This window comes from Panthera onca, chromosome D4 (genome assembly GCF_046562875.1).
Source record: "Panthera onca isolate mPanOnc1 chromosome D4, mPanOnc1 haplotype 2, whole genome shotgun sequence".
NCBI lineage: Eukaryota > Metazoa > Chordata > Mammalia > Carnivora > Felidae > Panthera > Panthera onca.
In genome coordinates, this window is record NC_138351.1 from 69,855,720 (window position 1) to 69,883,269 (window position 27,550).

Sequence of the window (27,550 nt, forward strand, 5' to 3'; positions counted from 1 at the left end):
CCTGCCAGTTCCACATCTAACAGCAGCAGACCTAGGATGACTCTGACCGCCTCTCTGGTGCAAATATAATGGATTTATGTCTCAACACACACACGCCACAGAACACTGAAGGGAGATTCTGGCTTGGGACAGAGTCAGGCACATGCTTGCAAACAGAGCAGGATGGGTGTGAATTATTCATTGCTCCCCTCCCTATGGACCCAGGACCACTCCCTTCATAGAAGTTCTTTTTTACAGGTTGCTGTACATCCTCCAAAATTCTAGAGCTATCTCTAAACACAGTTACCAGTCTACTTTCTTTTTCCAAAACCCTCTTTCAGGAGAGCTTCTGTATTTCACCTCTATGACGTGTTAGGGTCTAAAGGCAGGTAAATGGCCATTTTTTTTCTGTGTTTCCTCTCATAGGAGACATGAATCTCTCTTATTCTCAGTAATCCAGGGGTCTGGCTTAACAGTAACCACACATAATCTGCCTGAAACTTCCTGCTGCTGTGGGAGACAGGAGAAAATAGATCTGTTATTGGATCAGTTCAGATGCTCAGGTCCTCATAGGGTGTTAGGAACTGAATTGTGTTCCCAACCCCAAATTCACATGTTGAAGCTTCCATACCTTAAAATGTTACTATATTTGGAGACAGGGTCTTTATAGAGATAATTAAGGTTAAATGAGGTCATGAGGCTAGGGTCTTAATCTAATATGACTGGCATCCTTAAAAAAGGAGGGAACGATGCCAGGGATGTGCACACAGAGAATAAGCCATGCAAGGAATAGAGAGAAGGCAGCTGTCTGCACACCACGGAGAGAGGCCTCAGGAGAACCCAAACCCGCCAAACTTTGATCTTACACTTCTAGCCTCCAGAACTGTGAGAAAATTAATTTCTGTTGTTTAAGCCACGTGGTCTGTGGTATTTTCTTATGGTATCCCTAGAAAACCCATCCATAGGGTGATGTAGAAAGCAACATGGATCTTGATTTTGATTATAAAACCTAGCACCCAAAGGGTGCAAGAGGCTTTGTGCTTTTTGTCACGGGACATGATCAAATCTGACCAGTTTCCCTGTGGATGAAGCACAAGCCAAGGTATTCAATCTCACAAGCAATGGAAAGGAAGAATGGCGACCTTGCAGCCAGGTGGATTTCTTTTTGGCAGGCATGGAGCAGAGTCACATGTCATGGAGCTGGGTCACATGTCATAGAGCAACCTATATCCAAAGACTATCTTGCCCGAGAAAATATCTGTCCTATCAAATATCCTTTAGTCTATACGTTATAGTCCTGGCATATATTGTAAGAGCTCATTAGTTCAAACCTTCCACTTACTTGAGTTTTGTGAAAAAAGTTATACTAAAGTTTATCTTTATACAAAGTACAAATGAGGTGATGAAGAAATCAATCGATCAACTTCAAGGAAGTGGTATATTTACTTAGAGCGGCTTCAAGAACCTTAGAAATATGCATCTTCATGTAAATAATGATTGTACCAAAGCGTGAGGTGTTCATCTCTCATCATAGTCCAGCTCCCTCCCTTTCTCTCTCATCCTAAAGAGCGGTTCTTAACCCCTGCTCACTTTGAAAGTTGATTTAGATAAATTAGGAAGATGAATGAGAATACCAGAACCTACAGGAAGGACAGGATAGGATCAGTATGATTTATTACACATCTGCAAACATAGTCAAAATATCTACTACATAGTAGGTACTCCCCAAGTGTCCTTCCCAATCTCCTTTCCCACTTAATCTAAAAGTAAGCTTTACTACAGTGATTAATGTTGGTGCTGAAGGATCATGGAAATTCATAAATTATACAGCTGAAATGAAATTAGAGACTATCAACTCCAATTCCTTTATGCTAAGTAAGATGTAGAAACTGAGGCCAACAGAGATTAAGTGATTTCTTCAAGTTCATTCACTCATCAATGAATACCTGTTGTGTGGCAAGCATTGGGCTGGCTACAGAGTTGGTTGTTGACAAAGTCAGGACCAGGATCCAGGACCTTTGACCTTGAGCTCCTTCCACCCCTAATCCCAGTGCTGCCCCTGAATTAGTTTTGTTTCAGAAATCACCATGTGATCTCAGGCATACCTTGCCACCTCTGCCCATGTATTTAGGGATAATTCTTATTCCTTAAATGCGGTAAAAGAAGATACATAAAATAAATCCTAAATGCTGACAGGATTACACTCAGAGAAAAGAAGAAAAACATCTCCAAATGCCCCTTTGGGTGTTTGAGAATGCCTGACAGGTTTCAGCGACACTCTACTTTGAGCAGAACCACAGCACAGATGGAACTAAATGCAAAAGGGCCATCGAGAGGGTGTGGACTAGGTCAGCAGGAGGGATTCTGTGAGAGCAGTTGTACCAAGTGTGGAGGTAGACATGGGAGGTTGGGAGCAAACTGAGATTATTGCTGAAGAATGACTCAAACTGCAGAGACAGAAAGGAGTGGTGTTCTAGGCAGAGGGAGCAGAACAAACACATGTGCATGGGAACATCTGTTCAATGTGGAATCTGAAAAGGCTTTAAAAAGTAGAAAGTAGGATACAAAAACATGTCATTATTAATAGCTTATAATCCTCCTGTCTAAGAATTTATGTAAATAGGCTATTTTCAGCCTGATTCATTTTTCTTGTAAACTGGCTTCTTCAAGCTCCAAGAGTGCCTTGAATGCAAACACAACAACTTTGTTGAAAAAGTCAATATTTACCCTTTTATGTGCTTTCTAATTTCAACTTCGTCATTCAGCTAATATTTTAGCAGGGCCTCTAAACCGGCCATAAGGAAGCTTGAGATGCTTCCCAGGCCTGTGAATGAACCAAACATAGCATTGTACCTGCTATGCTCACAAACTGAGCTTAGTTTACTAGTGCCAAATTTTTTTTAAAAGTGAGAGTGGTAAATTTCTCCAGAAGAAAATTTATGCGATCCAAGTAGCGGCAACACACACACACACACACACACACACACACACACACAGGCTTCCCATCTGTTTAATACTTTGGAATCTGAGACTCAAAAAATGTCTATTTTGTATAGTGTCCTGGAAACATTTTAAAAAGAAGAAAAATCTCAGTTCATAAGGAGATACTTCAACTTTCTCATGGTTATTATTAAAAAACAAATCTTGCCTCTGGCCTATGATAGAATATCTGGTATCAGACTAGTTCTCCTACTATAAACCTTAAAACTAGAAACAAATCATTAGGAAGTGAAATTTAAAAATAGTATTTGCAATAACATCACAAACACAAAATTCTTAGAAATAAATTAATGAAAGATGGGAAAGGCCTTTAAAAACTAAATAAATGCATAGGTATACTATGTTTATGGATCAGAAAACTCAATATTGTTAATATGTCCATCCTATACAAATTAACCCGTAGACTTAATGCAATCTCAACCAAATTTCTAGAAGACAAGACGATTCAAAAAATTTTATGTAAATACAAAATGGCAAGAATGCAAAAACAGTATTAAAAAGGAACAAAGACTGGGCGAATTACACCACCTAATGCAAAGATTTATTACAAACTTCATTAAGCAAGACATCATCCTGTTGGCTAAAAATACAGATATAAATCAACAAGAAGGACTAGACAGTCCAGATGTAAACCCGAAAATATATGGCCAACTGATTTTTGAAAAATGCACCAACATAATTTAATGGGAAAGGAGAATCTTTTCAACATAGGCTTCTGAAATAGATGGACCTCCACAAGCCAAAATGCGCGCACACACACACACGCACACAACACAACACCAGAATTTCAGCTCCTGTTTCATGCCATACACAAATTTAATTTAAAATAAATCACAGACATAAAAAGGTAAAATTATAAAAATTTGAGAAGAAAACGTAAGACAAAATCTTTATAACCTTTGTGTAGGCAAAGATTTCTTAAACAAGACACAACAAGTACATACCATAAAGGAATAAAAAAGTGATAAATCTATCTTCATCAAAAGTAAAATATTCTGCTCTTCAAAAGATAGTTAGGAAATTGAAAATGTAAGCCACTGACAGGAAAAAAATATTCACAATGCAGACGTATAACAAAGTACTAGACTATAAAAACTCTGCCAACTCAATAAGAAAAAAAATAAAAATAAACCAAAAAATGCACGAAAGATTTAAATAGACACTTGATAAAAGAAGATATTCAATTAGTCATAAGTGCATGAAAATATAGTAAACATCTTTAATCATTATGCAAATACAAGAATGGCTAGAATTAAAAGACCAAAAATACCAAGTGTTGACAAGGATTGGGGGGCAACTCATACAGTGTTATGGATGGTAAAATGGCACAACCACTCTGTGGTTTCCTCTAAAGTGAATCATACACTTAGCATACTACTCAATGATTTTAATCATAGCAGTTGCCTAAAAGAAATGAAAATGTATATTCACAAAAAGATTTTATGTGAATATTTAAAGCGGCTTTATTCGTAATAGCTCCAAACTGGAAATAATACAAATGTTCATCAGTTGGTGAACAGATAACTGAACTATTGTATATTCAAACAATGGAATACTACTCAACAATAAAAAGGAATTAACTACAGATAGATGCAACTACAGATAGATGAATGAATCTACAACATTCTGCTGAGTGAAAGAAACCAAACACAAAACAGTATATCCAAAATGACTCTAATTATATTAACTCCTTGATCATGCAAAACTAACTAATGGTGATGGAAATCAGATAAATGTTTGCATGAGGCAAAGATTATTGGCGGGGAGGGGGGTGCGGGGATGAAATGCAAAGGGCCATGAGAGAAGTTTCTGGAGTGATAGAAATGTTCTACATAATATTGAATTGGTGGTTACTCTTGTGTATACATTTGTCAAACTCATCAAAGTATCCACTTGAAATTTCAATTACTCTGGAAGAAATTTGATATAAAAAATAAAAATTATAGGAGCGCCCGGGTGGCTCAGTCAGTTAAGCATCTGACTCTTGATTTTGGCTCAGATCATTATCTCACAGTTCTTGAGTATGAGCTTCACGTCGGGCTCTGTGCTGACAGTGTGGAGCCTGCTTGGGATTCTCTCTCTCCCTCTTTCTCCGCCCCTCCCCCACTTCCATGAACACACACACTCTCTCTCAAAATAAATAAGTAAACATTAAAAAAATAAAGATCATAAGATAAACAGAAACTTGCACAGTACAGTTTACAAAGGCATTTCATTGTTGGGTTGAACTTCTTAATCCCTATCACCACCTTGTGAAGTAAACATACTACAAGCTTCTCTTGTGAAAAAATTACAAAATCACAGTCTGTTTATGAGCTACAGTGTCTCACTTGAGCATAGGTTTTATCCCAACACCCCCTGGAAGAGTGAGATGAACACCCCCACTGCCCCACTCACACAAATTATAAAAGCTGTTTCGGATGGAGCATCACCTAGATTTTCAGGGAGGTAGAGGGAGTGCTTATAATAATAATGGCTATATTGATTTATTATTTACTTATCAGGTCCTGTCGTGTGCCAGACATTGTGGCAAGCTCTGGTCAAGCAATTCTGAAAACAGTTCTGGGAAGCAGGTATTATTATGCTCTCTATTCACAGATGAGGACAATGAGCCTCAGTGAAGTTAAGGGACTTTCCCAAGTTCACACAGCTAGTAAATGGCAGAGCTGGGGACACAGATCTGATGGACTCAGAGGTGCAGCTCTTCCCATACACAGCACCACACTGGCTCCATGTTTAAGCTAAATGGAGCAGTTTCTTTTTGGCAACTAAATTTACCCAAGGGAGCTGGCAGGGAGTTGTCCTTTGGAGATTAAGCTAAGGTCAAATGAACTTCAGGATTGAGATGATGTGTTCCATACCTGAAGGATCCTGTGAGTGCCAATGCTTCTCTTAACCTAGTGGACACTGAGCTCCAAAGGAAAGAGGGGTGTCACTGTGAGGGCACCTGTGCTGATCACCTCAATGGTTGAATATTGATATGAAAAAGCAGGGGAGACTTGAGCATGATCATGCAGGCAGTACTTGCTGGTGTGAGATGATGTTTTTGGTTAGAGACCTGGAATCACAGAGTCCTAGATGCAAAGTATTGTGGCATGAAGTTTTCATGTTGACAAATAGCTTATGTAGACCCATTTTGCTTTTAAAGAAGAAAATGAAAGAGGCATCAAAACATAATGGATTATTATTATATATTTGGGGTTAAGTGCCAAATCTAACACTTGGTAAAAAATGAATTTAAAGCTAGAGAATAGTACGTTAAGATCCTGACTCTGTACTTGCACTGTGCAATCTTGGGTGGGTTACTTCTCTGAGCCTCCCTCACCTCGGCTGGCAGATGTGATAATGGCACGTATTTCGTGGCACTGATGATAAGGCAGATATTTGTCAGTGCCTGGCACTACATAATTGCTTGACTCTCTCCTCCTTTGAGTAACGCATCTGGAACCTTAGGCTTCAACTTTGTTGTGAATCTCTAAACTTCAGTCTTGGCTGTACAAACTTGCCTGGAACCCCATCTATGTCCAGGGAATGGAATCTGCTAGCAGATTCTTCTCAGCTCCTTACATCTCTCTCTTCCGGGGTCTTGCTTTCTTCCTGCACCCCAGGCTTAATACTATCCACTCCTTGCTTCTGGGCCTGCTGAGTCTGCCCAGCTGCCCAGAGACCTCAACTCTCTGTCATCAACCTGCCCATGTTCCCTGTAGCTGGCTCAGATGAGAGGGGCAGGTCTGTTCTGATAAAAACTCAGTCACAAAGCCTCCAGGCCTTTCTGCTGAATTCTTTCCTAACTGGACTTTTAAAAAGGCAAACCTGACCATGTTATGCTCTTGATTAAAGTCCGCTTCATTTTTCCTCAAAACAAAGTCCAAAATCCCTAGCATGGCCTGCAAAATCCCACAGGATACAATTTATAGCAACCTACCTTCCGCTCTCTCCAATCTGCACCTCCACCTGCCCCAACCAGCCCTCCTCTACCTTCCAACCAGATTGAACTACCTACACTTCCCAAATGGGCTATACTCCTTCTTACCTCAGGGACTTTGCATACCCTATTGCTATTTCCTCCAATTCTTGTCTCCCATTTCCTTCAAAGCTCATCTTTTCTATTCTTCATGAATCAGTTTAGCCATCACTTGGAAAATTATCTCTGATTGCCAGGGCTATTCAGGACCCATCTTCTCTGTATCCCTGAATCTGTAAGCTTCCATTACAGGCCTGATTACTGATTAGCCATTAATGGGCTTTCTTATATCCTTTTTCAAAGAAGGTGAGTACTTGGAGAGTGAGACTACATTTGAATTCCTGTGCCTCCAGCATCTACCAGGGTGTCTGGCATCTAAGGGGCACTCAGGGAGCATTTGTAGAACAAACACATGAAAAGAACGACAGCAAGTCAGGAATGATGAGTGACAACTGCATACCTTTGAAGGAGGCTACGGGCCCTGGAAAAGATAGTCCTTAGAGGAAAGAAAGCAACAGTGAGAATTTCAGCAATAAGCTTTCTGTGAGATTTCCCAAAGGATCCCAGCAAATGGGGCCGACTGCAGCCCAAGACCACTGGACCACCCTGGAAAAGCAAAGCCTTCTCAGAGTTGTGTGGGAACCCCTTCCACCTACATTGTGCTCTCAGCCCACTCAGTCTGGAAATGGAGTGTTACATATTTTGGTCGGTGTTGTGTGCTGGCCTGCTCCAAAGTTGAAGAGAAAGGCATTCTCTAGGCACAAAGAATGCACCCAGACCCACTGATTAGGAATGCATTTTTAAACCAAAAAGTTTGGGAAGAGTTAAGCAGCCTGGAAGCTTTTAGAGATCTTTGGCAAATGGGACTCAGCACAAAGACCTCCCAGGATGTAGAACTTGTCCCAGACAGGAATCAAAGCTCTCCCAGATCTGCTAACGATTTCTAGGGGCTTAAATAATTACCAAAGATCTATTTGTAGCAGGTCCCCAAGGTGGATCCTAAGACTCCTAAGATCTGCTCTCATATAAGACCTGCAAATGCAGGCTTCTTTGACCCAGCAGATGGGCAAATTTTGAGAAATATAGGCTGAGTTGAGACGATCACAGGATCCTTGAGATTACACTTGTATAGAAAGACTTCAAACCCATTTCTGGCCTGGTCATTATATGGATGTGTCACTGGTGACAGTCTCCTACAAATTCTATTTCTTCATCTTGAAAATGCAGACCCACTGAGACTATGTTCCCAGAGGACCACAAATCAGTACAGTGGACTTGACAGTGAACTGATACGACATTCTCTGGGGTCTGAATGCCTGGATTCAACCTTGGCTCTATCACTCGTGTGACTACGAGCCTCGCTTTCTACATCTGTAAAATGGGAATAACGAGAGGATGTGTAATAGTAAAGATACAGTAGAATTCGAATTTAGTGTAGAATCCTTGCAAGCTCCTGGCACACAGTACAATCAGTGAGTTTTAAGTACCATTAGTGAAGTGGGAGTCTCCTTAACAATCTGGGTGCAGAGTAGCCACAGGACTGACCAGAACACAATCTTTGCTCAAGTGGCTCACCTCATAACACTACAAAACAACTCTATAGCCTCAGCTATAAGATGGTCACTGACTTGGGTTTGTTCTCTGTGTTAATCATCATATATTTACCGAAATTATGTGCCCACCTAACGCCTGGCTCTGAGGCTACAAAGATGAAGAAGGAATGGTCCCTGCTTAATCCAGTTTTGTTAAATTCACTGATGGGCGGGCGAGTCAGATCCAAATAGATGTCACGGAAGAATAATATCTGTCTCATTACAGTGTGATAAGTTAAGTGAAAGAGGGAGGCAGGGTTGCTGTGGATGCACAGAGCAAGGGCCGAGGGTGTGTGGAAGTCTTCCTAAAGGGCAGAGATTTGGGGTAGACACAAAAGAATGAATTGGCAGAGATCACCAGCTGAAGAAGGCAAAGGAAGCAGGTTCAAAGCCGTAAGTCCAGCCAGTACAAGGGCCCAGAGATGCCACGCACTTTGGAAACTATTGGAATGACTTAGAGATATGGGAGTAATTCACCTCAGCTAGAGGCCAGGATATGAAGGTAGTGATGAAGCTGGAGCTTGATGTAAGTAGAAGAGATCTCAGGGAGATCCCATGAGCTGAATTTGGGTTTCTCAACCTCGCCACTACCTCCATTTTGGGGCAGGATGGTTGTTTGTTGTGGGGCTGCCCATGCATTGTAGGATATTTAATAGTATCCCTAGCCTCCACCCTCCAGATGCCAGCAGCATGTACACATCCCCTTCCCCACTCTGATGACCAAAATCATCTCTAGACATTGTCAAATGTCCCTCAAGGGCAAAATCTCCTAGTTGAGAACCAGTGGACTAAATTAAGGACTTCGCACTTTGTGCTGGGTTAAAGGTTCCTAAGGTAAGGCGATATGGCCAAATATGCATTAAATTTCGATTGTTTCAGATTAGAAAGAAGACAAAGACAAATAGCAATGTGGCTATTGCAACCATCTAAGAAAGGCATTATAAGTGACAGCAGAAATGCTAAAGAAGGGATGTTCTCTACATAGAGATATAAACATAGATGTATAGAAAGTTTATACATCTCTCTATATATACTCTTTATACAGAGATATACATATATACTAAACATATAATAATATATACTAATATTATATATATAGTATATGGAATACTAATTATATATTAAGATGTATAACATATAATGCACACACACACTCATTGACTCTATAGGAAAATTGAGGGAGGTTAAAGGGGGTGATGAGTCTTTACCTCCTATCCAAGGACAAATATGAAAACTTTGTTTGAATTGTTTATAATCCTCCAGAAAAATTATGAATGGCACCATTACACTTTAAAATTAATAACACAATTTCACAAACACATTAGCTCGTGAAATTCACACAACAGTCTCCCAAATTGGGCTTTGTAATCTGAATACTACATGTGAAGAAACTGCTATCTAGAGAGTTAGAGATTTAGCCAGAGTCACACAGCCAGTTGACTGTGGAGTGTGGACTCACTTGAATCTAATCCCGTTCTCTTCCCCACCCCCCAACCATGTCACAAAAGATGTTTCATAACATCCGGCTTATAATATTCTAACCCATTGCAATCAGTTTGATCTGGGGCATTTTAAAACTAATTCCATCTAGTTTTTCAAACAATACATTTCCAAGCAGACGATCTCATGAAAATACATAGAGAAGAGAACCACAAAAAGTTCTGGAAAGTTTTGTATGCCTCTTTCTTTTTCTTTTTAATTTTTTGGTATGTGCTTTCTTTCTTTTTTTCCCTCTTTCTTATGGTGTTAATTAAGGATGCACTGTCCCTGTTTTACTCAGTTCTGGCTCTTAAACGAGAGCTCATCAGCCCCAGCTAAAGTACTCATCCCATACCCACCACGCTTTCTCCCCCAGTAACTCCCCAGGTTTCTGTGAATTTGATGCCTAGAGTCCATGTGTCACAACCAGGCCATTGAGGGGCAGAGAGAATGAAGCCCTGCACTTAATTTGTTTGATTCGCTCTGTTGCTGACAAATCTTTCTGCTTTATCTTTAGAAAGAGGGAAAAAAATGTTCCTTTTTTTTTTCATGGTGCAAAATTTACAGCTGATAAATCTGTCTAAATGCTGTTAACAGGTAAAGTGCACCTGGGGGCCAAACATGATTTCACCAGACCAATGAAGAATGTGTGCATTTTCCCCAGTTGTGCCCACACATCATTTGTTACACTGTTTGAAAGGCTTGGCCAGTGGCTGTACTCAGCTTCACTCCCACCCCGAGTCAAAGAGCCTCCACTTACACAGTTTTCCAACTATTGCAAGGGGAAAATTTCAGTATTGTTCCGCACACTGGGAGAGAAACAGAAAAGTTACAGAATGTATTCAAACTATGCAGTTGCTCTATTTTTTTAAATTCAGATTTGCTTGAGAATTGCATTAAAAGTCAGAGGGCTAATATGGCCCCTGGAGGTGAAAAGAAACCAAAATTTATCCTGAGCTTTTCATGGGTTAGGTCTTACACTTGTCACTTTGCCTGCTTATCTCATCGATTCTCACTGCAATGCTATCAGAGATTATCCGTTTATCCTCATTTTCTAAAAGGAAATTTGGAGGCTCAGAGAATATAAAAGAGTTGCCCAAGACCACTCAGCAAATGAAGGTAGAATTAATAATATTGGTCACTCACTCAGCTGTTTGTTGAGTGCTTTTGCCAAGCACTGTTCTGGGCACTGAAGATACATCTGGGAACAAGACTAAGACCTCTGTCTTCATGGAGCAAACATTCTGGACAGGAGACAGATAATAAACATGGTAAAGATATAAAATATCTAGTATTTGAAACAAATGCTTCAGTAGTCATTGAGGCTGTTTACCAAATATTTTCTGTGCTCAGCTTTCTGTGTGTGTGGCTCTAGCAAATGAGTGGTAGGTGGAATCGCTTCTGACTGGAGTATGTGATCGCTGGTTTGAGACTCTCCAGGACACTCTCTATCCCCTCCCATGCTGATAGGCAAGGATTTAGGTGATAATCATTCCATCAGTCTGGGTCCCAGGTAAGAACTCAAGAGCTCAGTGCTACGAACAGGGTAAAGGTTGTATGCAAAAGAGAGGTTCAACTACAAGTGTAAGGAATGGACATTTAATTAGGAATAAAACAGTAAGGGGAACTCTGAGGCCCTGCTCTGGAGTTCAAATCCAACAGTACAAATGAGCCTAAAGCCTGAAGCCAAGGAAATAGGGTTTTACAAGTCACATCCCATTGTGGAAAGAGCATGATACAGTGCAGGAGAGACAGAAAGTGACTCAAGGAGATGTGGGTTCAAATCTCAGCTCTACCATTACTAACCAGCTGAACAAAAACCTTTGAAACAGTTGAAACAGCTAATAGATGAACATCAGTTTATTTGCAAATGCAAATGACAAAGTTGCTGTATAGAATTGTTGTAGCAAGGGCTAAATACGGTATATTATGTGAAGTCAAAGTGCTTGGTCCCATGTTCATTAACTGTCAGTGCTGCGCTATCCCTGTCTCCCGCACCCCAGTAGCCTTCTTCAGGCCTCCGTTCGTGAGAATCAGAAGTTGTGTGTTGTCTGCAACAGGCTACAAGCATGACTTTTCTCCAATGACTGTAATTAGAGCCTTTCCTTTTAAGAGTCTGGTTCTTGTATTCCTCACTTTGGTTTCTTGTTTTGTTTTGTTTTGTTTGTGTGCTTTCTTTCTTCTTCTTCTGTTTTTTGTTTGTTTGTTTTCTTTTGTTTTGTTTTTTGCTTCATTTGTCTTCAAAAAATCATTAATGTGTCCACTGTTCAACAGCATTCCAAAGACTAAACACTGATTCTCATTTCCTATGGCAGTCACTAGATTTCCTTCTCCTCTTTTTGCCTCTCTCTCTTTCCAAAACAAAGCAAAACAAAAACAAAACAAACAAGCAAACAAAGAAACCAGTGAGAGCACAGCTTCCTAGCTCCCCTGCAGTGGTCTCCATCCTGTGCATCTTCCTCTCCTCTCTTGGGACCTTGTCTGTTGATTGAGACATATAATTGGATTAAGCAGGTTTATGTCTCTGTGTCCTGTTTCCTGTACAATTTATGTCCTTCACCACACATCAGTAAGAAGCAAAAAAGGAAGTGTCTTCCTTGTTCACAGAGAAAAACCAATTATCCTTCTTCTAAAATGAAATCATATGTATTTATTTGGTGGGAAGTCTTCAAAGAAACCAAAAGGATCCCTCTAAAATATTCGGGCCCTCTTTACAACCCCCTGAAGTCAGGCTTAATGTTTATTAACTAAAAGTTTATTGGTTACCTACTAGGCACTAGATATCAAATACAAACAAGAAGGGGTCACTCCCCTTAAGAAGTTCACAGTCTGGAGAAAAAAAAAAAAAAAAAAGAAGTTCACAGTCTGGGAGGGAAGCAGACATGACTCATTACACTGCAGTGTGATTCATACAGTGTAAGACTGCAGTGGTCAGAAGTGGCCCAAGGGAAGGTGTGATTAATGCAGTGGTGCTTGGGGCAGGAATGGTGGGCTGGATGGGACGTAAGATGGCGATAAGGTTGGAGAGATCAGCCAGGCCTGGTCATGTAGAACTCCAATTATATGGGAGAAAAAAGTGTGGGGTTCTCTTGTTTTCCCCAAGAGAGGAGAGGATTAGAAGATGTGGATGTGGAGGTTGATTCCATTGTGAATCTGGATTGGTTCTAATTCAAAAATGGAAAGAGGAGAGAATGGAATTAATTAGACACTGTGCTGGGAAGTTAAACATATTACCTTGTTTGAACCTCAGAACACCACAGCATGTACCTGCTTTGCCCCAAGCTGTTCTTATTGCCCCTATTTTATACATGAGAAGACTAAGGTTCAGAAACATTTGTCTCATATCTGCCCACTGGCCTTGAGAGACATAGCAAAGCTCTTGAGTGCTGGTTGGGGAACCAAAATGATATGTCCTTTCCACATGGGTTTTCTTCTACTAGTCTGTCCACGCCAAGGGCTTTTATGATTATGGCTTCTTTTTTTTTTAATTTTTAATTTATTTTGAGAGAGAGAAAAAGCACAAGCAGGGGAGGGGTAGAGAGAGAGGGAGAGAGAGAATCCCAAGCAGGCTCCTCGCTGTCAGTGCAAAGCCTGACACAGGGCTGGACCTCAGGAACGGTGAGATCATGACCTGAGCTGAAATCAAGAGTTGGATGCTTAACCGACTATGCCACCCAGGTGCCCCTATGATTATGGTTTCTTAAAGCCGACGGAAGCTAGATGAACAAATGGTAGCTGGAGAAAAGATGAATACTCAGTAAACTGTTCAGTTACCAAAGATGGCATAATTTCAGATAAAGATGTTAAGGCCTCTGAAACACCTTTGCTCTCTCCCACTGTTTGGAACTTCAACATTGATACACAAGAGAACCTTAGACCCCAGAAGATCATAATTGAATGAACAGTGCTTGCATAAAAGACATATGGCCATCACAAAGCTTTGCCCTACAACACAAAGAAGCATTTCTTGGGGGTCCAAAGTGAACCAGCTCATCATCACCAAGCAACCAGATCATATTCTCACATCTCCTTCTGACAGAGGAGACGGATGGTGGTGCTGGGGGCTCCAAACAACTCCCACGGGCAGGCAAGTTCTTCAGCAAGCTTCCTCCCTGGGGTCGACTACCTGGAAAAGGAGATCTTCTCCACCCTTGCTTCTGTGGGGTGAATCAGGAGGAGTGGACCAATAAATCTGGTCTTCCTCTCAAGTCCACATTCTCAAAAAGGATGTGATTTTTATTTTGCAGTTTGCAGGTTCACCAGGACATATCACCAGGTGACTGGCCAATAAAGGCCCAAAACAACATGGATGTCGGGCAGGACCATGGCCACTGGAGCAAGAACCTAGGTCTCCAGAAACCAGCTCAAGCCATCTCTCCGGATTACATGTGTGATAAGGAGTTGCCAGGCTGGCTGGCAACGTGAAGAAACTCAGATGTGCAGCCAAAGAATCACTACTCAATCTGTTCAGAGGGTTAGGCTTCCAAAGAGGGAGGAAGTAGTTCAGGGAAAGATGTGAGGGGTCATGGTGGCCCGGCCTATCGCTCCTCCCTACAGGTCAGCCAAGTCAGGCCCTGTTTTATCAGATGGGATGCAGCCTCTCTTCTTTCACTGCTTCCTTGAAATGTACAGCCCAGATTTAGCAATTCTTGCCTCCATTATGTTCGGACAGAACTGATTCTTTGGCTCAAGTACTGAAAAGCAGATATTCTGTGGGCTGCCTGGCACCCTTGGTCTCCCTTCACCCCCCTAAAAGCCCTTTAGGTCAGATGACGCAGATAATACCAATGACCTCTCTCTGACAAATGAGGACTCTGACAGAGGGAGACTGCCTGACTACTCCAGCAGTTTTCTCCTTGCATGTCCTGCGGGATCAGACAGTGTGGCCCTGGTTCTCACTGCCACACACTTACATGCTGCAATTTTAAGCCAAATGAGTCTCTCCTTTTTCAAACTGCTGTAGGGCAATAGCTTCATAATGCAGAGGAACTCCATCAAATTTGGATTTTATTTATAAGATGAAAGGTCCCCTTTGTATGCAGGCACAATGGGAAGAGGATACACATCAAGACCATCTTCCTGAACTCTTATGGTTTTTTGTCCATCTCAAAGCAATGCTGTGTGTCTAAAAAAAGCCAAGAATCATTGCTATTATTGCTGTTTTTGTTGTTAACATTCTTCTTATTGATTGATTGGTTGATTGATTGATAGTGGTGGTTGTTGTCGTCCTGGGCTCACTCTCAATCTCTCAATTCCTAATTCAAACGTTTGTTTTTCTGGCTTCTTTACCAAAACCTTATAATGACAAGAAATTTACCATCTACATGGCCCTGCTCTGCCTCCATCCCCTCCCTAATTTTTTCCTCACTATAGAAACCATAAAGTCACACATTTTGCAGCCTTTATCCATTTCCTATGGTTGTAAAACTTCATGGCACTAGGATTTCTTTCCAACTATAAGATGTTCTAATTCAAAAGTTTGTGTTCCTTTATGTCAGTGCTAAGCAACCTTTTTACTCTCAGGTAATTTAGGAAAAAAATAACATCTACACGTTATTCTTTTTTCTCTACAGTTCAAAATGAAGACGGCTGTATTGGGTCCTAAGAGGCCTCCACTGCTGCAGGGACTGGAGAGCTGGGCCCCAGAAAGCTCTTCTGCCCCTTCATCACAATGGCCTTGGGAGTTGAGGGTCGCTCCAGGGCAGACTCCTCAATGTTTATGCACCCCCTGAGAGTCAGAAACCTAAGGATGCTTCCCTGGCACCACCCTCCGTGGTGGTACCAATGAGTTCTAGCGATGTCTGTGCTGCTGTGTCCTTGTTTAATATACTTCTGAGTTGGTTATGCTTATAAAATACAGTACATTCATTTGTCTATAAGTCTTCTTTAAAGTCTCATTAAGAATTCTATGGTGGGTTGCTTGGGTGGCTCAGTCAGTAAAGCATCTGACTTCAGTTCGGGTCATGATCTCGTGGTTCCTGAGTTCAAGCCCCCATCGGGCTCTGTGCTGACAGCTCAGAGCCTGGAGCCTGCTTCAGATTCTATGTCTCCCTCTCTCTCTGCCTCTCTCTCTCTCTCAAAAATAAATAAACATGAAAAATTTTTTTAATTAAAAAATAATTCTATGGTGAATGATGTATATAAAACTGATGGTCTGCCCTTGGGGTCCATTTGACTTAACATGGCTTCTCCTGTGGCTATTTCATAATATTTTTGAATTGTGAAGAAAGAAAGTAATTTTTTCTGTGCACATATTCCCACTGTTCTTTTTTGACAATAAAGTCAGTATGATGTTAAGGAGTGAGAAATAGGGTTTATAGCACTACTTGACTCTTGGCAAAGTAAATGAAAGAATGATATTTGTTGTGATTTCTTCATCAATATAGTTTTGGTGAAAAATGGATTGGTTTAAAATAGATGAAGTTTAATTATTTACTCAAGAAATACAGCCAGTGATAACAATGAAGACTTGACTCGAATTTTATTCCATAGCCTGGCTGTGTTGCACATTTGGATTAGGAAGCCAGAGCAGATATCCAGTTTGTTTTTCAGGCTACCTTTCTCCTTTTCATTCTACAAATGAAAGAACAGAGGGCACAATAGGGTAGGGGTGTCTCCCTAGTCTCACGGAAGGTTGATGGCTGGGATGCGGTGAGAAGGGATGCCTCCTAACTCCCCAGGCAGAACTTGTCCACTCTTCCAGGGTTCCTTACTAGCTCAGGACCATTTTCTACTGCTATTCCATGTGGGGCACCCCTTAACCCTCTCTCTTTTATTGTATTAAATGGTTGATTACTGAGACTCAAAGCAACATGTATAAACAGTTCCACATCCCTGTGCACACATATTCTTCTATTTCCTCCTAGGAACTGAATCTTTTAAAGTATGGTATAAAAAAACAAATATGTTCAGTTGAAAGGCAATGTGATAGAGTTAAAAGGGTTTAGGCTTTAAAATCAGACCAACTTGGGGCGCCTGGGGGGCTCAGTCGGTTAAGCATCCGACCTCGGCTCAGGTCATGATCTTGCAGTGTGTGGGTTCGAGCCCTGCATCAGACTCTGTGCTGACACCTCAGAGCCTGGAGCCTGCTTCAGATTCTGTGTCTCCCTCTCTCTCTGCCCCTCCCCCCACTCGCACTCCCCCTCTCTCTCTCTCTCTCTCAAAAATAAATAAACATTAAAAAAAAACTTTAAAATCAGACCAATTTGGGTTTTAAAGCTGGCTATATCTCTAGCTACCTGCATGGCCTTGACCATATTACAGTGCCTCCCTGAGCTTGAGGTCACTATTTGGACCATGGAGATGTTCCATGTACATTCCTTAGCCTTCTTTCCCACCCATGACAGTCTGTGCCACGCAAGATAGCAGACAGATCATATCTGAAAATTCAGAACAGAAAAGTGGCTCCACAAGTTCTCAAACGTGAAGACATTTTGAAGCGAAAAATGTTCATGTGCTATTTCGATATCCCATGTGTACATGCAACATGTAATACTGATTCAATCTATATGTAGTTCTTGGGACATGTATAAGTTTCTCAAATCTTGTCATAACTCTGCAGGTATACCTTCCCTGCCTTCTACAATAAAAATACCATCTCACCTTTCGTTCTCAGGATTCTGCCCATCTAGCAAATCACCTTTGGTTCTCAGGATTCTGCCCATCTAGCAAATACCTGATTATTCAATAACCACTATCACATATCTGCATTTTCTGTAATGACATACCAAATAGAGAATATGTAGTGTTAGAAAGTATAATTTTCCGTACAACAAAAACCTACTGTGTACTTGAAGAATAAAAGAGCACTTTTAATAAATGGGGAAATGCATATTTTTAGAAAATATAAATTTAGAAAAGATATTTATCTTTCAGCTGTTAAGAAAGCACAGTTAACAAAGTAAGCTTTTTATCAGTTTACAACTTAAATATATCCTTTGAAATGTAAAAGCTTAATATTTTTGTATATTCCCTTTTCTAAAACTTTCAGATAACTTCCACTAATATTTATAAGATTCTCATCAGGAAGGATAAATGCAGTTGTAACTGGATCTACTCAAATGAGGCATTAAAAAAAAAAAAAAAAAGTTATGTTGCCTGACTGGCCCAGAGAGTCAACAATAGTTTGAACACTCTGAAGGAAGCAATATCCAGGCACTTCATGGTCCCTAGGCCCTTTGGCTCTTCACCACCCTCAAGCATGAAGAGGAGTTGGTGGTCACAGTGGTACCCTTCAGTCCAGAATCCGACCCAAGAGAAGTATCCTATGAAACAAGTCTGGTGAAAGTCCTAAATAACCCAACTGGGCTCCTTTCTGCCATCGCTTTGTATGTGAACACAACCCCCCTAAACCTTTACAGACACTAGGGTTTAATTTCAAGCTTTCTAGTCACTGCTTCATTCTTCTCCGAGAGTCAACCATGTGAAGCTCCATCCAATTTCCTTGTCACTTCTAAGTTATACAAGTGAGTTTTTACTGCCGAATGACAATTACATTAAATGGAAACGGTCTGTACATACAATGATTTGATGTGAATAAGGAGGCCACTTTCCCTGATCTTGTGGGTCTCTGGGTATGCTAATGTCTCTGGGACAGAAAAGACGTATTGAATGAATGTGCTTGCCCATGTGAATTCTCTTGTCAAGACCCATACTGCCTTACTGCCATACGGCCATACGGCCAGTTCTCAGGGAGAATTCTCCACTGCCAATCTCAAATTGCATATTGTTAATGCGTGCCATTAAGATTAATCTTTGCTTTAGCTGTCAGTTCTTATTTACAGACCCCAATTTTCTTTGCTGCAGTTAACTCTAGCTATGAAATCTTCCCTCATTCTGAGGCCCTCATGCCACCTCAAATTGGCCTACATTTGAGGATGGAACGTGTATGGAGGGGATTAAGACCCACCTGAATTCACCGTTCAGTTAATATAGATGAAACCTCCTTATCTAGTAGATTCTTCAAAAGAGTATTAATAGTGTGGCCCCCAAATTTTATTGCACATACAAATTACAATGTTCTTGGCCGAACACAGATGACAAGAGGGAAGAAAACTATATTGATTGAAAACCTACCATATATAAACATTGTCATGCTCAAAGCTTTACGTACATTAATTCATTAACAACAACCCTATGAAGAAATTAAGATTTTCTCCAAATTACAAACACAGAACGTATATCTTACCCAAAGTACCCAAAGTACTTACCCAAAGTAACCCAAAGTTACCCAAAGTAACTTACCCAAAGTCACAAAGATATTAAATATAGTGGCTGAATTTTTTTTAAGTGGGGTTGGGATATCTGTTCTGCTAGTGCTCTTTCACTAGAACAGATAGAACAAGAAGTTAAGGGCTTCCAATTTTCTCACTTTCTCAACTAATGACCATAAGAATTATGTTCTAGGAGTTTATATTATTTAGCACATAATGGTAAACAGTTGCATCTCATATTTAGAGCATATCTAATTCTAAAGGTTGTAAAGAATTAGGGAACTGATTTATTGGGATCCATTTTCTCTCTCTTGTCTCTCAACTAATTATTCATTAATTTCAGCCGAGGGGTTCTGTTTGCACCGTGTCAGTCACTCCCACCAAAAAAGTACTGGTGGGTAAGAGTTTTCAGTAGTGGACTTAAGGATCTATTTCACTAATTCAATTTTCTCAAGAAACCTGCAGCTCTCTGCATTTATTGAAAATGGACACTCCTTAGGTTGAGTCTTACGGAAATTCACAGGTGACCAACTTAACTAGAATGCATAAATATGACTTCTCCTCCTTGTCAACAGCAGTTTGTTGGCTCTTAGCACAGTCTACACAGGACTGGAATTGGAAGACAGCGGAGCTATCTCTATATCCTAGCCATGGATATGTAGAATAAAAGGCACCAAAACAATGACTTTTATAGACACAACTTCTCATTTGGCATAGTTATGCAGTTAGCGCTTATGGGAAAGAATAAAAAAAACTCAAAGGGAGGAGGAGAGGAAAGAAAGATATAGCAGCTTCCCCAGATAAACTTTTCCTTGAAAACATCGAATTTAATCTCTGCTTAAAAATGTTGGGCTAAACATACATACTTAACCCCTTGCTCCCTCCTTCCCAAAAGGCACTATAATGTGTTATTATTGTTTGTTTGTCTGCCCGTCTGTTTGCTTTAAAGTATAGATATAGAAGGACAAAGAAAACAGAGGAGCTAAGAGAAAGAAAATTTGGGAAGGTGGAAAGTAACTGGATGAGTAGTAATAAACTACCAGAATCCTAAACTGGAGAAAGATGTAATTTCAAAACAATGGGAACAAAGAGGATCCTACAGATTTGCAGAGAAGAAATACAGCTTTCATGTAAAGGTTTAAGAGTTGTACTGGCATCATACTTCCTAACACAAAACGTGGAAACAAAAGAAAATTGAACAATGCCTTCAGAATTCTGAGGGAAATTATTTCTTTCCCTGAAGACTATGCCCAACTAAGCTATCAGCTATATGTGATAGGAATAAATGTTCAGACACACAGGTTTTAAAAAGATAATTTCCTTGTAACTCTTCTTGGGAAACTACTAGAGAGTAAAGCAAAGAGAAGAAGGCTTGAGATCCTAAAAATAGAGAATCTAACATGTATCAAAGGGAATCTCCAGGATAATAGTGAAGGGAAATTGCAAGAAAACTCTCTCTAGAGAGTAACTAGTTTGAGAAGCAGGCACTGAAGGGTTTCGCATGCAGAACATTTATTAGCGATCAATACTTCTCAGATTATAGGAAGAAAGGAGAGGACAAGAGGACAAGAGGACAAGACAGAGGCAAGACTGAGCAGACTGGAGAACTGCATTGTGATGCAGATAAAATAATACCTTGGCCACCCCCTCGGGAAGCTGTGGAATATTACAGCACGTTGAAGTTATCCCACAGTGGGCTGAAGTGCCTTTTATTCCCTCTCCATATTGATCTTTGGATACAGGCCACCTTGGGAAGGCCATGCCCTTGGGAGGGCCAGCTCTCTGCAGGGGAGGCAGAAGACGAGGGAGCTGACAGCAGCTGGAACAAAAAAAGATCCCGCCCTTGAAAGGGCTTCTGGGCAACACATCTCCATGTTCACCACACCATCTCAGGTGGGAGCAGGTTAAAAGAATACAGAAGAAAGTTCTTCAAGGAGATGAGATTAATAAACTATCTAATATATTTTTGATTTTACACAACTGGGAGTAAATTTGGGGATGAACTGAAGAGAACATAGAAACCTAAACAAAGGACAAAAACAAGATTAACTCCAAGGACAATGAAATATTGTGCGAGAAAAGGAATCGTGCAATACTGCGTGCCCAGCTATGAATCATCTTTATACGGTCACATAATTATTTTGAAAGTGTGGAAATGCGCACTGTGGATAGGGGTAAATCCTCATCTACCAGAATGGGAAATCAACATGAGTACTTTTAAAAGTTTTTGCAAACCAAGAAATAGCAACATTCTAATATTTAGTTGGCTTTCTGTGAATTACAAGTGTACAATAGAGTAATAGTGGTATTATTATTATATCATCATTGTTATTTATAAAAACAAACAAGAGGGCTGGATAGCTTTTATTTCGTGGCCTGTAAATCTATCTTACTAGAAATGATGCCTGCCTATCTATATATAATCTTCTGGACTATTCTATTCCAGAATATTTTAATACCTGACTAACAAGGGTCTCAGGTTATAAGTTCCACTTCATCAATTCTCATTCAACAAGTGGAATGATAGAAGAAAAACTTGCCGTGGCCCTGACAACAACCTGGATATTCATCAAATGTTCCGTGTTCCCAGACTTAGGGCTTTGCACATGCTTTTCTGGCTTCTTGGACTGGTCTTGGCCCCATTCTCTGCAGAAGTTGCTGCTTCTCTTTGAAGCTTGAATGTCAGCCGTAGCCTGAGGCCTTCCAGGAGTAGGACCCCTCTATCTCAATACGTCTTCTGTTACTCTCTGACCGAGTCCCCAACATTTCTAACAAGCTCCCGTTATTTTATTTATTCACTCATCCGGTTTTCTTCTTAACTCTCTCCAGCCTCAAAAGACATTTCCATACAACCAGGGGCCCTGTCTGCCCTTTTTACTCTGTATCCAGGTACTTGGTAGGTGCTCAATGAACAGGTATTGAAATAAGTACATAAATACATAAAATGAGCTTCACAGTTAAGATGATTAGGCAACCTTCTGATTTGGGGGTGTATTTCAGAGTAGTCACAATGTCGCTGATGGTGCCTGTTTGATCTCGTCACTGCAAATGTGGGACTGAGCACTCTCAACTGAGTTTTCAAAGCCACTAGACAGATAACCTCCTACATTCCAAACCACGCCTTTCTAAATGCCCAAGTTCAGAGCCACAGTTGGTAAGTCGTTTAGTATGTGCCAGCCATTCCACCAATACAGAAATTGACAGAGCAGAAAGCAAAGATACGAACACATTGTTACCATCATTTATTGAGCATTTACTACCAATAAGGCACTCTCTCACCCTCGTAATAATCCCGATAATTTTGTTTTGTTTTTTGATTTGTTTAAGATGAGAAAATAGAGGCTCAGAGAACTTAGTAACTTGTCTAAGAACACACGGCAAGTAATTATCTGAGTGCTAAATGAGAACTCAGGTCTGTCATTTCTAAAGCTGGTGCTCTTTCTGCTATAAAATGTCGTTTCTAGAATTTAAATTTGTACCTTTTCACACCCAGAAGATCAAACCACAGTAGCTAAAACTGTGCCATTATAATAACACAGCCCTTTTATAAAAGGAAAACTTAGGAAACCAACTCCTCCTTCAGTTTGTTGTCAAGAAATTTAAAGAGTTTTTTTGTTCATGGATCACTTACGCAATTTTATATAATGACCCTGAGAATCACGGCTCAATCACTGAGGCCTCAGCATAAATCAAGAGGGGAAATGATAATAAATATCTTTGAGCTAATAATGGAAAAGTACCAAAGTCTTCCAGGGTTACAGGTTAGCAGGAAAAGATATAAAATGTAAATGACACTTCATTTACTGTAAGAACAAGGTACAAATGTTCAGAGTAATTTCTTTCCACCATGAATTCCTAATGAAATGTTGAGATCAATGTCAAGCAGATTACGGAAACAGGACATGGAATTGATGTCAAAATAAGTCAAACCCAATGAAGTAAGTTAGAGGAAACGGGGCCATATGATCCTTTGTCTTTGGTTTCAAGAACAAAGAACCACATTTCTTTCTCTTCTCAAAGCAACAGTATTGAGAAGCTATTAGTTATGCTGAAAATGCCAAATTTTTATGGTACAGTTATAGCTTCAAAAGATGCTGGACAAAACAAAACAATCTCCCCCTTAAAACAAAACTTATCAAAATAATTTTTAACACAATCTTAATTTCAAGTTTCCATATTAATTGTTATTTTGATAGACACACGAAGATAATTTATAGTGAAAAATATATGGAAAAAAATCTTTGTTTGTGAGAACAGAGTCCCAATTTCCTATTTTCAGAAGAATCATAATCACAATTTCTCTAATTATAAAATACATGTTCATTATTTGAAACTTGAAAAATGAGAAAGAAAACTCTTCCATAATCCCACAAACCATGATAATTTTCCTATAGGAATAAATACGTTTATATATTACATATGTAATAGATATTTCATGCTTCATTTTAGGATGTTCATAATCTACTCCCTACTCTGTGCTTGGAGATTAGGGTTTTCCAGGGTGATCATGATTTTATGTATTTTTTTTTAATTATGGTGGTCTTTATTGAACATATGGTTGCACATGATGTGGTTCATATGCCTTCAAAAATTTTTTCATATAAATACATTTGGCAGTCTTGCTGGATGGTGTTTTCACACTGAGTTCAAAATCTATGTTATTAAAACCCCACAATCACCTTCACGCCACCCGTGTTATCAGACACCTGACCCGGAAGGACATGGGTTGAGGGTGTCGAACTGACACCCTAGTGAAGCCCATCCTGCTGACCCTTCTCAGCACCATCCCCTTTTCTCTTTGCTCAGCAGCCATCTCCATAGAAATCTCTTTCAGAATCTCACATTATAGGTATCAATGAAAGGGAGTGGGTTTTGCCCTTGCCCATTACTGCCATAAAACCAACCCAGAGGCTTCCTCCTCTCTATCATCAGCTGCTTCTTTGGGTGTCATGGTGCTCAGCATCTTCTTTTCTTTTTTTCTTTTCTTTTCTTTTCTTTTCTTTTCTTTTCTTTCTTTCTTTTTTTTTGAGGAGGGTTTATAATTGTCCCAAGCCATGGAAAAACTTCTTGCACCTCAGCGAGATCCTGGGCTGAAGAAGCTGTAGAGGACCACTGTGTGGACCCTGCCACCCTACCACATGGACACCCAGGTCTTCCCCTCCACCTCACATGCCCCAGCTGCACAAGGTCACTTCTCCTCCTCCTCCCAAACCACGCCGAAACCACAAGTGAGACAACTCTTCTCAGATTTCCTGTGTTGGCATAAAAGTTCACACCCTGCTTCCCTCCAGCCTGCCCTTTGCGTCTCAAAAGCCTGTGCTGAAGGTTAAAAAAAAAAAAAAAACAAGAAAAAGAAAACCAAGAAAAAGAAAGCCTGTGCTGAAGGTTAAAAAAAAACAAGAAAGGAAAACCTCTCTGTGTCTTACCCTTTCAGTCCTGTTTCCCCAGAGTCAGCGTGAAAGCCGCCAAGGAAAGGTTACGTGCAAGGGGGGAGAGGTTCATATTCCAAAACATCATCCCACTGATTCAATTACCGTCTGCTCCTCAACAACTGTGAGCAGCATGAGGGCAGAAGCGCCATTCCTGATGCCTGCAGCCCAGTGCTGAGTACCACTTCTGGCACAGCTGTGCGGTCTCAGCAACTCCCCACTGAACAAATACACACTGAGTTATCTATCACGATTTTTGCTTATCAGATATGGAGAAGTTTGGCTGCAACAAATGGTATTCTTAACAACTTCCAACAGTGCAAAGTTTCAATCAAGCAGAAACATGCTTTATTTCGAAGTGGAATACTGGAATACTTAGTGTAAACTGTTGAATTAAACAGATTTATGATAGTTCTGCAAGAGTAAAAGTTTACAAGGTGTTTTAAAGAAACTGATATCACACGCCATATAATTTCCACAAGCATTTCAATGTAAGACTGTGTAATTCCTCTGCATCTGATGGTGATGTAAGTGCAGGCATCCAACACTCAGCCCTCCACCCTCAGTCAAATGGGATGACCAACGGATATAAAATTAGGGAAAAACCAGCATCAGCGTTGGAAAATAGGAAGGATGCCATACATATGCCCAACACGTTAGGGGATGTATATTTCATATAGGCTAATGGTAATGAACCCAAGGCACCATTTAGGCTCTATTCATGATTGTCCCTATGATAGAGAAGGAGTAGAAAGGAAGTAGAGGGACCAAGACAATCCCTAGAAGAGTAATTTGCAGGGGTGAAAAGAGATCTTGGGATGGGAAAACCCAACCATCAAAATGCTAGTTCTGCTGCTAGCCTTTCTCCTTAAGCCAGGACCCATCTCAAGAAGAAACTGCTCACAACAGAAGCAAAAGGCCACGTCAAGTAGGAGGCCATGCCAAACAGCGGGTTGGTCCTAGGTCCTGAAAAGAAGCTGCACGTACGAATAAGAAAATCACCTTGAAGACATAAAATGCTTCTTTTGAAACATGTACTCTAAGAAATAACACAAATATACTAATTTGTTTCTCAGAAAGACTCTGGAGGGCTTCTGAATGAGTCTCTGATAACAGAGTCAGGAGTGGAAGTAAAAACAAAACAAAACAATACAAAACAACTGTTGGATGTGGCATAGATGACTGACTGTCCACCAAAGATTCATGGTCTCCCTTCCATTGTTATTCTTGGAAGATACCTTCCACTTCACATTACGGTAGAGCCATAAGAACAGTTCTTGCCAAAGGAATATGAGTAAAAGTGAAGTTCGACTAAGTCTTTTGAGAAACCAGTATGTCTTCTCTGTCAAATCTGCCTGCTTTGGCAGAAAGGTCCTCAGGAATGGAAGAAAACTAGGACTCTGGATCATCAAGGGGTGGAGGAGGGTAGAGAATAAACTTCTATTGTTAAGAATGTTGCAGTTTAATTCATGCAAATTGTTTAATGGCTGCAAATTCCTACTTTCCCAGCATCCATGCCCTGTTGCAATGTGACTGCAATGCCTTGGTGAGATAGGGAAACTAAAGAAACTCCATAAAGGACTGCTTTTTTGCTCCTTTTCCTGCTTCCATTCTTGTTAGGATCTGCATCCCTGCCTTACCCACACCTTATAGTACAGATAATGTTTGTCCTCCTTGTAAAGGCCAAGGAGTTGATTTCCTTGGAGCCTTCTAGCACAATAGACAACATCTAATGAGTGACAAGGAGGAGTTATCATGTGCATTTTCCAGGCCACTAACTCACCAAGACCCCTGGCTCTAGGGCACAAGTGGCTTACAGAAGACACCTAAATACTCACCTTTCTTTGCTCCTGGACACCTGAGGAGACATGTACACCAGAGCACAAGTCTCAATACAACCCCAGAGCCCAGGTAAAGACAAGATTCACTCTTCTTTCTTTTCCCAGTCTCCCAGACACTCCGCACTCTCTCTAGGTCTTCAATAAACTCTGTTCTCGCTTTCCTTACACTTGCATTTGATTTCTAGGCTGCACAAAGCCAAGGACCCTCTTGGCTAAAACTGTGGAATCCCCTCTAATTCCTTGGACCTAGCCTGCATCATTGGGAAAGGAAAAATTCTACTTCTTCTCTATACTGTCTTTACCAACTAAAGGAAAACTCTGTTTTTCCATACTCTACTATGCTCACACTAATACTAATACTTCACTTCTGACAACAGATGTGTGAGTATTTTTCCATACTAAGCAATTCTTCAATTCTCTGTGGACAGCTGGGTATTCTAGCTACCCGGAGTTCACATCAGATCCCACAGGTTAAGGGCTCAGTTCCACAAGACTACCCCCACTTCAGATGCCAATCACAAGTTCAGGTTTTTATCTGTGCTTCTCACCGACTGGCAATAAATTGGGGGTCCCATGAATCCCTCCTTTGGCTCAACAATGTGTTAGAATGGCTCATAGAACTCAGGAAAACAATTTACGAACCGCATTATCAGTTTATTATAAAAGAATACGACACAGGAACAGTTAGGTGTAAGAGACGCACAGGGCAAGGTGTTGGGAAAGGGACATGAGGTTCCACGCTCTCTCTGGCATGCCACCCTCCCAGTACCTCCATGTGTTTGGCAAAGTGAACTTCTCCAAACCCCTTCAGTTAGGATTTTTATAGAGGCTTCACTATGTAGGTATGATTAAGTCATTGGCCATCACTGATTAAGTCAAGCACTAGTCCCTCTCCCCTCCCCAGGGATTGGAAGGTAGGCCTGAAAGTTCCAACCCCCTAATCATGTGGTTGATTCCCTTGAGTCTATTCAGAAGCCCCCAGCCACCACCTTCTCATTAGCATCCAAAAGATATGTCACTGTGGAGATTCCACAGGTTTTAGCTTCAGAACAGG

General features: G+C 40.6%; 1 protein-coding gene across 1 annotated transcript in view; it reads right to left on the reverse strand.

The window, feature by feature from the left end:
* LOC132663107 (uncharacterized) overlaps positions 1-27,550 on the reverse strand; it is a 514,936-nt gene that overhangs the window by 338,064 nt on the left and 149,322 nt on the right. Inside the window, exon 3 of the mRNA XM_078436607.1 lies at positions 11,161-11,258. Within this exon, the coding sequence (XP_078292733.1) occupies positions 11,161-11,258 (98 nt within the window). The remainder of the gene's footprint in view (positions 1-11,160; positions 11,259-27,550) is intronic.